At 37.7% G+C, this 16639-nt stretch overlaps 1 protein-coding gene across 1 annotated transcript in view; it reads right to left on the reverse strand.

Moving 5' to 3' along the window:
- Nucleotides 1–239: 239 nt before the first annotated feature.
- The window catches only part of SLC2A13 (solute carrier family 2 member 13), a 362746-nt gene continuing 346346 nt past the window's right edge, over nucleotides 240–16639 (reverse strand). Inside the window, exons 9-11 of the mRNA XM_077753652.1 lie at nucleotides 11296–11417; nucleotides 11036–11188; nucleotides 240–5123 (exon numbers count right to left, since the gene is read on the reverse strand). Coding sequence (XP_077609778.1) covers nucleotides 4897–5123; nucleotides 11036–11188; nucleotides 11296–11417 — 502 coding nt within the window. The 3' untranslated portion in view covers nucleotides 240–4896. The remainder of the gene's footprint in view (nucleotides 5124–11035; nucleotides 11189–11295; nucleotides 11418–16639) is intronic.

Raw genomic sequence — 16639 nt, forward strand, 5'->3', positions numbered from 1 at the left:
CCAAGGAAGGTGATTAAAGAAAATACAAAAGTACAAGGGAGATAGATAAATGAGTAATGAATTGTCTTAACTTTTATTTGATTATTTTCATTTACAGTTCTGGCACTGACACTTTTTTTAAAAAAAGATTTTAATTTTATGTAAAGATTGAACTTCAGTAAAATAACTTAAAAAATTTACATATACATCACTAAATTTCCATAAAATATACAATACTTTTGATACAGCTATAGGCTAGAATGACTTTGAAGGAAATGATACATATTCATAATTTTTAAGAGATATCTCATATGTCACATATGTAAGAATAAATATTTATATTGAATTTTCTAAGACGTGAAGTATTAAATACTATATAACATGCACTCAAATTAAAATATACATTTTGAAATACATATTTTTAAAAGCATAAAACTTTTGATTTAATCTAGATGTACATTAGAGCTTCTAAATAGAAATTTGAACATTTATTACAAATAAAGATACTATAACATCAGATAAGATATAGTCCAAAAGCTGCTAGGAACCAGTTTGGACACGTAGAATATAAATTTCTACTTTGGCTAGAGTTAAGTCTCATCTTTTTTAACATTCAAATGAGATGGAATGATGTTAAATTTACTAAAATTTTAAAACTTTACAAAAGTTGGTTTTTAACTTTAAGTACTTGTAAGTTGCATTCCTTTTTCTCATACTGATATGACAAAATCAAACACATGGACTTAACTGTGTGAAATAAAAATCTGAATATTACTGCTAACTGAAGGTAGTTATTGAACATTCCATAGACCAAATCACTCAGTGCAACAGACTGTTTTATACATCCAAAGTAAAGATTTATAGGAATTATATTGTTTGTTTTACACTCACAAGCAAGTTATGAGGATAAAATTCTCTCATGTATTTCTGAACAGCATGTAACACTCTTACAAAATATCTCTTTGACGATTATTGGCACACAGATATTTCCTTCTCTAAAAGATAATGTAAAAGAGTTGGTAGTGGTTAGCTGTTTTTAAAGTGATTGCTATTTCCAGAAAATAGCAATATTTCTCACCCAGAGAACGGGAATGTACTGATAACTGATATACTGCTACCATTTGATCACTTCATCAAATTAGCTTAACATTACTGTATGTGAGGCTAAAAAAACTGACAGTGACAGAAAACAGGACATTAAAATTGATCTAGAGAATAATTCTGAGTCTCTTCGTTGTCGGCAGCTACGCATAGCTATAAATTTTATTCACTATTTAATACATTTTTCAATTAAGCATGTTGTCATGAATTCTTTGCTACTGGCCTGATTTGTAGTTAGTTAGTAAAAGATCTAAATTTGGTAACTGAAAACTTGTTGCAACAACTGTGTAAATGTAGGTTGTTAGGTGCTTAGTCTACTTTGAGATTTGAGAACCAGGAGAATGGTTAAAAAAAAGTCTGATGATTACAAGACATCTCATTAGTTTTATTGTTCTGAACAACTATGCTGATGAGATAAAGCAATTATACTCTCCCTTACTGTATTACAGTACTTCTAAGTTATATTAGTGTCATTAAGTTGTGAGACTTAGAGAACACATGGGTAGTATTTTGTAGAATATTCTCCCCTAGGATCTAGGATTATAATACATTTCAACTTTACTTTCCAATATAAAAGCAAAAGGTAGGTTGTCAATTACATTTTTCCTGTTCATTCTTCCTCTGGATAATGGATTTTGAAATAACAGTAAACAACTTCTAAATTCTTTGCTTTAATGGAATTCTCATTTTAGAGTGAGTAACCTAAAAAATAATATTTAGATTCTTCTACACTAAAATGTAGTTCACTGGTAAAATAAAATTATGAAAAAGCACTTGATAACATTACCATTGTAGTATTTTCCATCAGGGAACTAACTGCTGCATATGGCTCGGAACAAAATTTCAAATGGAAATATTAGCTTTAAAATTTAGTTTTAATTCGGATCTTTTACAAATACATTAAAAATCATGTTTTGGGTAAGTACTAAGGTGTGACAGTCAAAATTGTTAAGAATGTGTGTATTGAAGGAAATTATTAATGCCAGATCTTTAAAATTTATCTGACTTCACATTCAGCTCTATGTGTTCAGATGCAGATGAAGGATTATCTTCTCTTTAGAGCAGATCTCACCAGCCACCAAGCTAAGCCTCAAATAGGAGTTATGACTTTCTTTGCAAGTATTCGTAAAACATACCTCTATTGAATTTGAAACATGCTTAGAAGGAGACCTAGAATTTCAGTTTAAAGCATGATGCTCAATCTGTTTTAATATGGTAGGTCAAATTATACCATATATAAATTGTCCTAAAAATACATATTTGATGATATTTCAAATGGAATGTTTTCAAGTTGATAGTGGTAGCCAAAGATGCTGGGAACTTAAAAGGTACATAATATAAAAAAACCTGCAAAATTCAAATACTTAATTTTTAATATACTATAAATGTTCACTGAATCTAAAAATAACACCCTAATTGTATAAGGTTTCTTTTTAAGTAGTTGTTGTTTTAAAAAAAATTAGAAATAATCTTTATTCTATGCCATTCTGTCTTATACTTCAAAGATACGGAATATTGTCTTTATCACTATATAAATAACAAGTAGTTCTTTACAGGAGAGTTTGAGGAGACTAGGGGAGGAGAACTGTGGCTAATTTTCCCTGTTATTATGTGCATTTATGGATATAAAGTTGAAAATGCCATTTGCTCACGTCAGGGAGAACAGGCCATGTTCTGTGTTAGGAGATAATAAAAGTCCAGTCGCTCTTCTAATAATAAGGTTACTGTGCATTCAGCCCAGCTGAGTAATATAAGCATATAGTTAAGGCTAAGTATACAATAAAGAATTGAGGCAACTATTTGGATAACTCAGAAAAATACATTTTTAGAGAGCACTTTTTCTTCTCGTCATATTCTGATTTTGCCACATAACAGCTCATTTTCCATTTCACTACCTGTGTGAAGTATTACGCAGATAAGAAATTTCTTGTTGGATAAGAAATATCAATAATTTTCTCTATTAAATCACATTGCTTTTCTGGGGGAAAATCAACATCAGTACTGCCTTAGAAATCAATTGTCAAAGCACCTAATTCAGGGGAAAAAAACTCAAAATTTTTTTTATTGTATGAAATGATCAAAGAGTGTTTAAAAAAAATTTTTTTTTGGCTGAAGGAGTTTTAGACCAGTAAAGTGACAGTTTAAAAGCACTTATCATACCCCTGGTGGCTAAGAGAATTAATTACCTCCTTGCCAGACTTCGAGCGAAGAACAAAACATCTTGGAGACTGGCAGAAACACACTGAATTTAGAGATAGCCATCTTTTCGCTCCAAAGAGTCTTTATTAAATGTTTAGAGCCATATTAAAATGTATCAAATTTATATATGCTGAACTGGCTACAGAAGATTCATTCATATTTTCACTGGAACTAGCAAATAATTTTGTATATCCTGTGAAGTTCTTAAGAACAAAAATAGATTTCATTGATGAATGAGCATAAGAACCAATGAACACTTTGCAGAGACACTGCAGAAATGCAGGCTATATTAGAAACATCAATCTGTTCCAATAGAAAATCTCAATTTTTAGACAAGAAGGAAAAAATCCAAGCCAAGTATGAGAAAAAGGAAACACCCAGGGACAAATCTATGTATTTTTTTTTTTTTGGTAAACTGGGAAAATGAGAAAAGGGTGTGCAAAATAAAAACAAGTTTATGCTCTTAAAGTAAAAAAAGACAAGTACTATTAAGTAACGAAATGTCACGATTTCCTTATGAAGAGTTAATAAAAAGTTAAGGAAAACATAAGTCCCACTATTTACTTACATCAATATAACAGCAGGATTCTCTGTCATTGATTTTCTTCCTTTCTTTTTTGTTTCAGAAATTATTTGATTAAAAGAAGGGGAAAATAGTCTGCTAGCAGCTATTTATAGAACACAAATGAAGGCACAAATAGTAGGGCCCTAGGGTCAATGAGTGAAGGCGTGGTGAATATCAGGTGATTTTGGCATGATCAGAAACCCTGAAATACACTTGAAGATCTGGCGCTGTTTTGTGTTTATAGATGCATACCTAATAACTCAATCGGGGATCCATAAAAATGTTTTCTTTCTTTCTAGCAATAAAATATACTTATCAAAACTTGCTAGCTTATCTGTGCAAATGTATACTTATCACTGATGCAAAAACTACGTATGAAAATAAAGCCTTAAAGACCTGCTTTTCATAATGTTCCAAAGGTCCAGTGCAGAGTCAGTTTCTGAAGAGCTCTCACGATGTGACTTGGAGAGAGAGACATAATGGGGAGTCCAGAGGAGATCAGGACAACTATGCCTCTGCGGAGGTACTTTTGAATTTGCTGAAAGCTTAAATGGAATTTACTTTCTAACAGCTGATCACAGATAAGCTACTTGTCCTTAGGAAAATTTAGGGCCAACAGGCCATGTTTTGACAGAAAACACCTTGGATCATGTCCCAGAATCCTTCTTCATAAGTATATCGTACATATCCGGCTCAGCTAGTTTAGCACTGACTCTACTGCCACTAATAATTATATATGGTCTTAGGAAAAGAAGGATACCACTGAAGTCACTGGATACAATGTTCATTTTAGACTACCTCAGGAAGGAGTTACATACATTTGTTCAATAATTATTAACTTAAAATCTCTAAATATTGTTTCACATTTCTGTTTGTGAAAAAAAAATGTCATCATGGTTGTATCTTCCTCCTAATCAAACATTCTAGAATATGAGGTCATTCAAAACTAGACTGTGGAAAGAACCAGATTAAAAGCAGGGCAGTGAGGTCACCAATTGCTGTTTTTGTTCCCCAAGTTTGTTTAAATACCTAAATATATTAGCAGCTGAAAATTATTCCACATCAGAAGCATCGTTGTCAGAAAGATGATAGTTACTTCCCTTCACCCGAATATATTCAATGTATCTCCCTTCATCAGAATCTGAGGCGCCACATGTACATAACCTGTTGTCAAAGAGTGATTCAATTTCCTCTAATTTCTTCCCTTTGGTCTCAGGAAGACAGCCATAGATGAAAAGGAGTCCCACAGCAGCGAATCCAGCATACAGGAAGAAGGCCCCTGCAATGGAAAATAATTATGTATGTATATGTATAGTCCTGGGTTCGAAAGTATACTTGATTGTGACTTTTCTTTCTGGGCAATCATACATGTGGTCTTACATGGAGCCAAAAAAACCCTACCGGGTTGCTTTACTCCTACTATTCTAGCTCTATGAACATAATACAATTTACCTTTCTAAACTCAAGCTATATAATGCCCAACTCAAGAATAATGATAAACTGGGTTCAGATGTAACTTCCACTTTGAAGTTTTCCCTCACTTCGTTGACTAGAGATCACGGTTTTCTCTCCTTTGTACTTTTACAGCACTTTGCTGAAGCCACCATCATAATAACCAAGAAGTATTATGTGCATGCATTTGTGTCTGTCTTGTCTACGAGAATGGAGGCACTATGAGGGAGAAATTTCTTTCTCACTTATCCTGTATTTCTAGAACCACGTACAATGGCGCTGCTTCTGAATTCCTGACTCAGTGGAGTACATGGCAACTTTGCTTTCCAATCTCTCATGCCCAAAGTTGAGAAGATCAACCTTGACTTCTCCTTCACCCTCCCACCCAATATCCAATCTGTTAGGAAATTCTGTTGGATCTACCTTCAAAATATAATCCAAATATGACCACTTCTTACCATTCCACCGGTATCTGTGGTCTAAAGGCAATCTTCTCACCTGCACTATTACAGTAGTCTCTTAACTAGTCCCCTTGTTCCATCTCTTAGGCCCCCAAGGTCTACTAGTTTGGGTCCATAGCACTCACCATCTGACATACTGTAAAGCTTACTAACTTGTTTTGTTCCTCGACTAGAATGTAAGTTCCATGAGATCAGAGAATTCTGCCTTCCCCTAAGACTATGCATGCCAATGCAGCGTAAACACAAAGACCTAAGTAGTACCTGGTTGTGTTAGAATTCTAAGTGTCAATACAGCAAGCCTAGGTGGATGAGCCATATATGCCTTGTGTATATTCTCTATATATTTCTAAGATGGCCTTTCTTATATAATTCTCAATTTAAATATAAGAACCTAACCATAGTGTAGTTCCTGCCTAGTTTAAGGTGTTTAATAGAGATCAACCCGGTGAAGGAAGATGACAAACTAATGTGACAAATGGCAGAAAGGATACCAGACTGGGAGTTGGAAAATCCAGATTTAAATTTTGTTGTGTGACTTCCAGTGATTTAACCTCCTCTTTGTGCCTCAGTTTCCATATCAACTAAAAAAAAGATGGTATCTCAGCTCCTATTTTATATATTTATTTTTGAGAGAGAGAATGAATGGGAGAGAGGGACAGAGGATCCGAAGTGGGCTCTGCACTTGACAGCAGCGGGGCTTGAACTCACAAACCGTGAGATCATTACCTGAACCAAAGTTAGAAGCTCAACCACCTGAGCCATCCAGGCTCCACGCAGCTCCTATTTTAGTTTATAATTCTATCAATTTCACAACCCCGACTGGGAGCAGACATAGGAGAGATGGTTATGAGATGCCTGAGAGCGAGATGTGCGCTTCTGTTTCAGTGTCAAAACTGGTCTCCCCGAGGGCTGAGTCTATGGCTTGTTTGTATCTGGGTTCCCAGTGCCTAGTACGGTGCCCGACACACTGGAGCATTTAGAAATAAATCTGCTCCTGTTGACTGCAAGCAGATCTGAAATAAAGGGGAAACTAGACAAAGGCATATTTCAAAATCAAGCTTTAAGCAAAACAGCATAGCAAGCAGTTAAAGACCTGAATAACCTTTTCCCATTCTGAGGAATCGTTACAGAATGGGAAAGACATTAGGAAGACTACTTTTGAAAAGACATGCCTACGTGTAACCGTTTCTGGAATACCCACGGCAACACTTCTTGGCAAGGCACAAGGAAAACGGGAGGGAAAGTGCTGAGCTGACCACCTGTAAGAACGTGCTCTGTGGAATGAGGAATCGTGGGAGAACTGCCCGGAAAGAGGTAAAGTACCAGATTCAGGAAAAATACGGAAGGGTGACTAAATCATGGACTAGTTTGCTAGATTAAGTCATGAAAGCCATACAACTCTCAGGAGCTGGACTTGTGTCAGTCAAGTTCTCTGTTGAAAAACACAGCTCCATTTACAAACACCGGGGTCCTTTATTTCATTTGTTTGGATCATGTTAAATACTTCAGATAGGCTTATATGTATTTTTTTATGTCTTATACTTGGTAAATAACCAGAAACTACTACTAGGTCATCTGGGATGCATGGCTGAGTGTTACAGTGAGAGGAAGGCATGTGGACCTACAAAGCGACACAGGCAAACTCCTGAGGCAGTTTCTTAAATTCTCTTGACCCAACTTTCCTCATCTGTCTAATGGGGAAAAAAATAACTGCTGCCCTGCCCAACTGCAAAGAATAGAATGAAATGTATGCTATATGCCGATTAGAATTCTGGAGGTTAGCTGCAGAAAAAAGTGGTAGCATTGTCAAATGCAGCTAAATGACTACGGAAGAAGGGTTGCTATTACAGATAGAACAGAACAGGATTAGCAGGACTGAAAAACTGGGAATGTTTTCATGCAAAGGGTGATACGGGAAAGCTAGCTCTTGGATGACGTGGGGGTTTAGGGAAGAAAATGCAAACAGATGAGGTCCTGTGTTTGATTACAGAAAAGCAAAGCTTGTGGTGGAAGAGAAATGGAATCTTTAGCAGGGAGGGACAGAGAAAGAATGGCAATCAGGATGACAATACAGAAAAAATAAGTGCAGATGGTAAAACAGTTTAGACTGAATCAGGCTGCTAAACTCCAAAATCTCTAACAGAGCAAACTAGGTTTGGCTTTATAAAATATAATGTTGAGGAAACATTCATCATGTTTCACAATTTAGGAACAGTGGCATGAATAGAAAGAAATCAAATCTGTCAGTGCTCTGCCCTTATGGTTAAAAACAATGAGGTGGAACAGGAAGATTCTTAAAGGCCGTATAGCTTCTTGCTTGTGACCCAGATTCCTCACCCAAATAACATCAAGGAAATTCTGTTAAAATACATGACTCTTGGGGCACTTGGGGTGGCTTAGTTGGTTGAGCGTCTTACTTCGGCTCAGGCCATGATCTCACAGTTCGTGGGTTCGAGACCTACGCCGGACTGTGCTGACAGCTAGCTCAGAGCCTGAAGCCTGCTTCAGATCCTCAGTCTCCCTCTCTTTCTTGAAAATAAACAAACATCAAAAAAATAAGGATCTGAAGAATCTAAAGCAGGCAAATACCAAAACTGACTAAGAGGGCTCTACTTAACTGCGTTAAGCCACGGAGGCACTGGCCAGCCAGGAAGGCTGTGACACCCTCCAAATAATGGGCAAGTCCATTATTTGACTCACTTTCTTATTTCTCCTTAGAATGCAAGTGGAAAAAAAAAATGTCTGCAGTGAGTCTGCCAGAATTGGTTAAGCGCAGATACTCCTCAGCTTTATTCTGAAGGAAATAAATCTTAGTAAGAATCCTGTGTCAAGTTTCAGATTTAAACAAATATTTAATTGAATTAGAATCAAAGACCATGCCTGACTGAATTTCAGGACCTCAGTATAGGAACTTTGACACAATGCTTTTCAAGGGATCTATTTAGTATTTAGTAGTCACAAGCGCTCCACAAACAATGTGTAGTGACATTTTAATGATAATTTTTAGTAATAAACATTACTGAATGGGGTCCTAGGCAGACTTGTCTAAGCAATATAGTTTAGGAAGGAAACAAAATTTGAGATTTTATGAAATAAGAAAGGAGGAAATAAGACATGGCTATTTCAAGAGAAATACATTGTTATGGAGTATGTTTGTTAAATCATGAATAGAAACATGTGTCTTACATAAATCAGTAACACGGTGATTAAAATTTAGATCCAAAAACAGAGAAAAAACTTAGCAAGCAGCAGACCTAATGGACCAGTGTGCTGACATAATAGAAACCTGCCTTAATGCAAAGCAAGACTTCTAATTGGATATATACATAAATGGAAGTACAGTTGACACAGTTCATGTTCATTTCTAGTGCACGACACAGTGATGTGGTAACTCTGTACGTTCTGCCAGGCTCACACATGTTGCTACCATCTGTCACCACGTATCACGATCACAAAACCACTGACCGTGGGCCCTGGATAGTACGTTTCATCCCCGTGGCTCACTCATTCCATGACGGGAAGCCCTCCTTCCCTCAGGCAGCTGCCAATTTGTTCTAAATGAGTATTTCTGAAAGAAGCCCCGCTATGCCAGATTTAAATTTTATTTTTGTTGCCTCTTGTTGTCTGGACAGCGTAAAGTCAAGACAGGAGCTTTGCTAACAAAAGTCTTGCCAGCTAGACTCTTAGCATTTGGTCTACAACTTAATAAAAAATACTACCTTGGAGTACCCCCTGGGTGGCTCAGCTGGTTAAGCGACCAACTTTGGCTCAGGTCATAATCTTGCAGGCTCGTGAGCTTGAGCCCCAGGTCGGGCTCTCTGCTGTCAACACAGAGCCCACTTCGGATTCTGTCCTCACCCCCTCAAAATAATAAACAAACAAAAATACTTCCTTGGGATTACTCTAAAACAAACAAAAAATTAAGCATTGTCAAGAACTAGCATATATAGGTAAATAGTTACTGTACAAATATTTACAGTATCAAAAAGAGAAGTTTCTGAATTTACATAAAAAACTTTAATTGCCAATGGGATAAAACTGAATATACTAAATATGTATCCATTTTAAAGTGCTGGTGCATTTCCTTTTTTAATAAAATGTTTCTAAATTTCTGTTAATGCAATATATCACTTTGATTGATTTGCAAATATTGAACCAACCCTGCGACCTCTAAATTTCTAAATGTTCCCTGGGAGAGACCAGAGTTTTATAAAGCTAACAGAAGTTAGTACTAATACATCATGTTCAGGAGAAAGGAAGAATAGATTTGTATGTTTCCTCATATTCAAAATTCATCCGCGTATTTATTCATTTGACAAACACTCCTGAGTGCGTATCAAGTGAAGACGAGGCCCTGGAAGGCACTGGGAATACAATGGCCGCCCAGGCCTAAGCTCCATCGATTTACGGTCCAACCATGGGGTGTGTGTTCTTGCAAAAAGGAATGTAGTGCCCAAAGCGTGGGATGGGGTGGGATGCATGAGGGGGAGGGGATCAGAGAATGGTCTAAGCAACAGACACTCCATATACATACAGCGACTTATGGGACTATCTTGTGATAGTCCATCATTTAAAATCCAATTACAAACTACTGGCTCATGGACAATGAAGAAATTCTCTTGCTAAAGAGAAAAACTTTTCATTTTAGTAAAAATGGACTTGAAGTAGCTTCCTAAAGTTTCTTCCTGAAAGCCACTTCCTAATATTGTTTTGAGTATGGTCCACACATTTTCACATAAACACCTCCGTCAGGTTTATGCTTTTGGCACTGGCAAGTGCTGGTCTGGGTGGACACTGAAATTACCATGCCGTGGCCTGAACAGCATAGGTGATCTAGTGGAAGGCATACATCACAGCATGACTTGGGGGAGCTGCTTGGACACGACTCCATCTCCATCATGAGATATCTTCAACACTGGCCCTTAGATTCCCTGCCTGCATCTCTTCTACCATCTTATGTTATGTCTCTTCCTTGGTGAAGATTTCCCACTGGGGTGACAGCTAAGAGATGTGTGGATTGGACAGGGTGAAGGCTATAAAGCACCGAGAGACAAGCAGCTTTCTTTCTAAGTAAGACAAGCTTTCTTTCTAAGTAAGAAATTCCTCTTCTCTTTCCCCAGATTCATTTTCAAGGCCTTTGGGGAATGACAAAGCCACAGAGAGATACTTAGAATAGCAAAAATATAACCATCTACTCTTTCAAACACAAATGATAATACATATTAAAAAAGTAGGAAAAATAAAAATGAAACTATAGATGGAAAAAATATTCTCTTACCATAATATGTAAGATACTCTGCTGTGTGTAAAAATGTCAGTGAAACCAACACGTTGAACATCCAGTTTATTCCAGATGAACATGCATTTCCTGTACTTCTTGCCCAAAGGGGATATATTTCAGAATTCACAGTCCAAGGCATTGGTCCCATTCCTGAGAAAAATTGAAAGTTTCAGTACTTTACAAAGAATCTGAAAAAGAGTAGTTTGTGTCCTCTAAAAAGAGATACTTTAACACAAAAACACAAAGCCTTTGTTTACCAGGTGCGAAGAAAACAAGATATAAAATAAGGCCCAGAAGTGCAGTCCAGGAGTATGGCGTAGGGCAGAAATTGTAAGCCCAAAATACTTCTTCTGTTTTGAATTTGGTTTCATTCTCACACCTGAAAAATAATGCAATATAAGTATTAACTTAATGTTTTAGGGTAGAGTCGCAGAAATTCAATGTGCTCATCTTGAAGCATTAAGGAGCTATTTGGAAGCTGCTTAATGTCATGAAGGAAAAGGAGCCATGATGTTTTTCTTGAAAAAAAAAATTAAGATTTAAATATACAGGATTAGCTGTGAAGCTCACATAGAAGATTTTAGGTCTGAATATAATTCAAGAGAGCTGTGTGTACAGCTCAACAGCAAAAAAAAAAAAAATTGTCTAATTAAAAAATGGTCAGAGGATCTAAACAGACATTTCCCTAAGGGAGACACATAGATGGCTGATAGGTACATGAACAGGTGTTCAACATCGCTAATCATCAGGGAAATACGAATCCATAATCAAGGAAATTGAAGCTATAATGAGATATCAACTCCCACCTGTCAGAATGGCTACCATCAAAAAGATAAGAAATAACGAGGGCTGGTGGGGATGTGGAGAAAAAAGAGAACACTTGGGTACTGCTGGTGGGAGTGTAAATTGGCAAAGCCACTTTGGACAACAGGATGGAAGTTCCTCAAAAAATTAAAACCAAAACTATCATATGATTTGGTAATCCAACTTCTGGGTATTTATCTAAAGAAAACAAAAACATTAACTTGAAAAGATACATGCACCTGCATGTTCACTGCAGCATTACTTACAACAGTCAGGACACAAAAGCAACCTAAGCGCCTACTGATGGATGAATGGATAAAGAAAACATGGTGTGTGCAAACACACCACACATACACAGAGGAACAGGACTCAGCCTTAAAAAAGAAGGGATTTTTGTCATTTGTTATCATACAGGTGGACCTTGAGGGCATTATGCTAAGTAAGTCAGAGAAAGACAAATACCATATGACCTTATATGTGCAATCAAAACAAAAAAACAGAGCTCATAGATACAGAGAACAGATTTGTGCTTGCTGGGCACAGAGTATGGGGGATTGAAATGAGTCAAAAGGTACAAATTTACAGTAACAAAATAAGTCATCAGATGTACTGTACAGCACGGTGAACATAGTTATTACTGTATCACATGTGTGAAAGCTAAGAGAGTAGGTCTTAAAGGTTCTCTTGATGACAGACATTTGCAAATAATATATGGTGACGATATTTAATACCAAATCATGTTGTATACCTGAAACTAATGTTATAGGTCAATTATACCTCAATTAAAAAAACACATTGTATTTTATACCCACCTCATAGAAGACAAGATTTCTAGTTAGTTCTTGAAAGCTATAGTAACACTTTTGAGACTATTGAGTGTCACTAAGTTGTGGTAGGAAGACCTTAGAATCTGTAGTCAGGACAAGATTCAAATCTTAAAACTAGATATTTATTTTTTAAATGTTTATTTATTTATTTTGAGAGAGAGAGAGAGAATAAGTTAGAGTGGGGCAGAGGAGAGAGAGGGAGAATCCCAAACAGGTTCCATGTTGCCAGGGAAAAGCCCAACGTGGGGCTCGATCCCAAGACGATGAGGTCAGGACCTCCGCCAGGATCAAGAGTCGATGTTTAACTGACTAAGCCAACCAGATTTTTTTTTTTTTTTAAATAAAATGGGGATAATGCCTTACAGATAATTTTAAGAATTAGAAGGGTCATTTGTAAAGAGGTGATAGCACAGATGTAAGCAGGGAACAATGCCTATATCTGATTCCAACTAACACCTTCCCTTCCTGCTGTGTGCCCTTACTTATGTCTCAGTCACTCCCTGATAACTTTGCCTCTTAGTTCTATTGTAAAGCAAAGTGTCCTCTGGTCTTAGATTGACTTTCAAGTTGACCTTTCAATTCTTTACCTTAATTAAAACTGCAGTTGCCCATAAAGCCATAACCCGTCCCAAAAACATTCTTGCCCCCATTGTCATTTTTAGACTCATATTCTACTTCTATCGACCTCTGTGTTTGAACCTTAACATCGAAGCCCTGTCCTTGCTGCTGTTTATGACCTCTACCATAAACACTCCACCTTGTCTTCACCATTTGACATGGTCAGTCGTATTCTCCACCCCCTCACATCCTCTGCCACAATCATTTAGTTTTAACTTCTGGCCCATATAATACTTTGGCTTCATAGTTCTTTATTTAGCCTCTGCAAGTGCAGAGAGGGCACTCTGTAGTTTGCTTGATTTGGAACTATTTTACTTTAAAGTCTCAGACTTAGAGCATTCCTTTTCTGATAACAAGCATTTTGTTTCCTCATTTCCTGTAATTTCCTCCACACCTAAATCACAATCCTTAGATTTTAAACTCTTCTCAGTATTCACTTACCTTCATCACTTGGTGGGTGTAGACCATGCCAAAACTCTTTGTTGCCCTCTAAAATCCAACTTTCTTTCATCCATGCTTATCTGCCATTCTGTTTCAGTTTCCAGCCCTGTGCAGTGGGAATTTAACTGCCTTCAATCACCACTGGGCAAAATTATGGAACCATGCTGCTTGGTTCTATTAAAAGTTCATGCCATATCTTCTCATTGGGTCCCGAATTGTGCTTTTAAAACTCTTTCAGGGGCACTTGGGCAGCTCATTCTGTTAAGCATCTGACTGGCTCAGAACATGATCTCGCGGTGCGTGGGTTCAAGCCCCATATCGGGCTCTGTGCTGACAGCTCGGACCAGGAGCCTGCTTTGGATTCTGTGTCTCCTTGTCCTTCTCTGTCTCTCAAAAATAAATGTTAAACATTTTTTTTTTTTTAAAAACAATCTTGTAAGGTCTTTTCTACTGAATTCTCTGCTTATTTCAGAGTAGGCATTCAATAAACTTTGGTCAACTGTTCCTTCCATTAATTAAAATATTTATTACTATCTTCTAGTACTGACATCTTTTCCTCTGCTTTCTCACTATGATGAATTTGGGTCCTTCTTTAAGAAGAAAAATGAACCTACTGAACCTCCGTTTTTCGAGATTTTCTTTTAGTTTCTTTCAGTTCTTCTCCTACCTCCATTGTAAACAGGTCTCTTGCCTTTTCTAAGGACCTGCACCTCCTTCTCCTTTGCCTTCTGTCTCCTCTCAGGTGACATTCCATCAGTCTGTCTCTTTCTGCCATTTACAGTTGCTTCTGACTTGAACCTTCCCTTCTGTTTACAACACACAAGATCACTGCTACTCAGCTGTTCAAATGCTCTCATATTACTAATACCAGTTCATTTGCAAGTACAGAGAAGTTTATACTGGTGAACTCTACATCCTCACTACCCGCTCTTATATTCACAGCCCAGCTTGCCTGTCTACCTCTGTGCAGTGGACTCTTGCAGGGCTCTGTTTTCCTGAATCTGCTCACCCAAAAGTCAGACCTCCTAAACTTCAAATTCATTGAACTTGCCTTGATTATGAGGTTCTTGGATTACTCTCTGGTGGTTAATATTGCTGACAACCTTTTTCTTCTCCTTACCCTTTGCTTTTACAGTTATATCTCCATCTGATCTCTCCGATGTATAGGTCTTCATTGCTTTTTAAGTGTATCTTTCTCCTCTCAACCTCTAAATATAGGTTAGAACCTTAGAAAAGGTTCTCTTGTGGGGCCTGTCTTTTGTCTCTTAAACATCTCATCTAGTTTTAATTATGTTTTAAAAGAAACACAGATTTCCACGTGCAGTATCTCACTTGGATGTGTGTGGAGTCTTAGAATCTAGACCACACTATGTTCTCCTACAAACGGATCCTGACAGCTTGTTTGGGGGTTCTAATAGGTGTGCAATTCTCACATACCCTTGATGGAAGATCAGCCCTCCTCTATCCAGGAAGGTCATCCTCTTTGAGTGCACAGCTACAGGAGAGACGCACATGGAGCAGTGAGGGAGGAAGGGGACATCCATTTAGCCAGGCAGATCAGCCAAATCAACCCTGGCGACCAGTAGGGTGACAGATGTCACTGCCAGATCACCCTCACACTCTAATTTTAGAGATTTATAATCTCTACATGGATGCTCCCTGATAAGTTATTCTAGCAATGACTTTTGTCTCCACTGATGGAATTTGGATATCTGCTGAATAGCCACCATTATCACAGGCTGTTGGAACATTCAATGTGATAATGCATACCGAGTGCTTAGCACACTGAATGGCAGGCAGTGTACACTAGTGCCTCTTATTACGTGCCTGTTTTCAATAATATCACCATCCCTCGAAATGGGTTAAACTCTTGCAGTTTATCTTCGATGTTTTCTTACCCATATCTCTTTAAATCCTCTATACCGTGAAATCCAACTATAGAGGAGCGGCTAAGACTATGAGTTCTGAGACTGGCATCCTACGTTCAAACCTAAGTTGGGACACCCAGATTTGAAGCTGGGATATATGTGATCTAGGAACTTAACTTTTCAAAGCCTGTGTCCTCCTCTGTAAAATAAGGGATTTTCTTGACAGCTACTCTAAATAGTTATTCTGAGGCTTACATGAGATAACGGATGCAAAGAAGTTCACAGGGTATGGGTAAGAACTCATGATTATACTTCCTAGACAAAATTTCTTGAATCGGACTCTTTTCTATGTGCATCAGTACCATCCTAATTCAGACTCCGAGTGTGTGTCTCCTCAAGTGCGTGTGGCTCTGTAGCAGACTCTAGCCTCCCCATGCTCTGTTTCCTGATGTTCATGCACTTCCCCAGTCCTCCCTCCTTAGTGTGAGAGGGACTCATGACTTCTTTCCAACAAAAATGTGCCAAAAGCGACAGGACACAAGTGACTAAGTGTGTAAGATGACAGTGCTGCTTTGTTGAGGTCTTTCCCTCCCTTGTGGGTATGGATGCCACCCATTCACCTGTCTGAAATTCTCCCTTCTCAATGCATTTTCATCTTCCTCATTTATATCATTATCACCTAAGGGCTCTGTAGTGTCCTATCTGAATATCCTCCCTCTTTTACTGTCCTGGACTCTCATCCGAGGCAGCGCAACACAAAGGTTAAGGGCACAGGGCCTAAAGTCAGGCTGTATGGTTTTGTACCTCAGTTCTGTTACTTACCAGGAGTGTAACTTTGGGCAAGTAACTTAACCTCTTTGTACCTCAGTTTTCTTAAAAAAAATTTTTTTTAATGTTTTCTTTATTTCTGAGAGAGAGACAGCGTGAGCAGGGGAGGGTCAGAGAGAGAGGGAGACACAGAATCTGAAAAGGCCTCCAGACTCTGAGCTGTCAGCACAGAGCCCAATGCAGGGCTTGAACCCACGAACCGTGAGATGGTGACC

This window comes from Crocuta crocuta, unplaced genomic scaffold (genome assembly GCF_008692635.1).
Source record: "Crocuta crocuta isolate KB4526 unplaced genomic scaffold, BGI_CrCroc_1.0 scaffold30, whole genome shotgun sequence".
NCBI classification, from domain to species: Eukaryota; Metazoa; Chordata; class Mammalia; order Carnivora; family Hyaenidae; genus Crocuta; species Crocuta crocuta.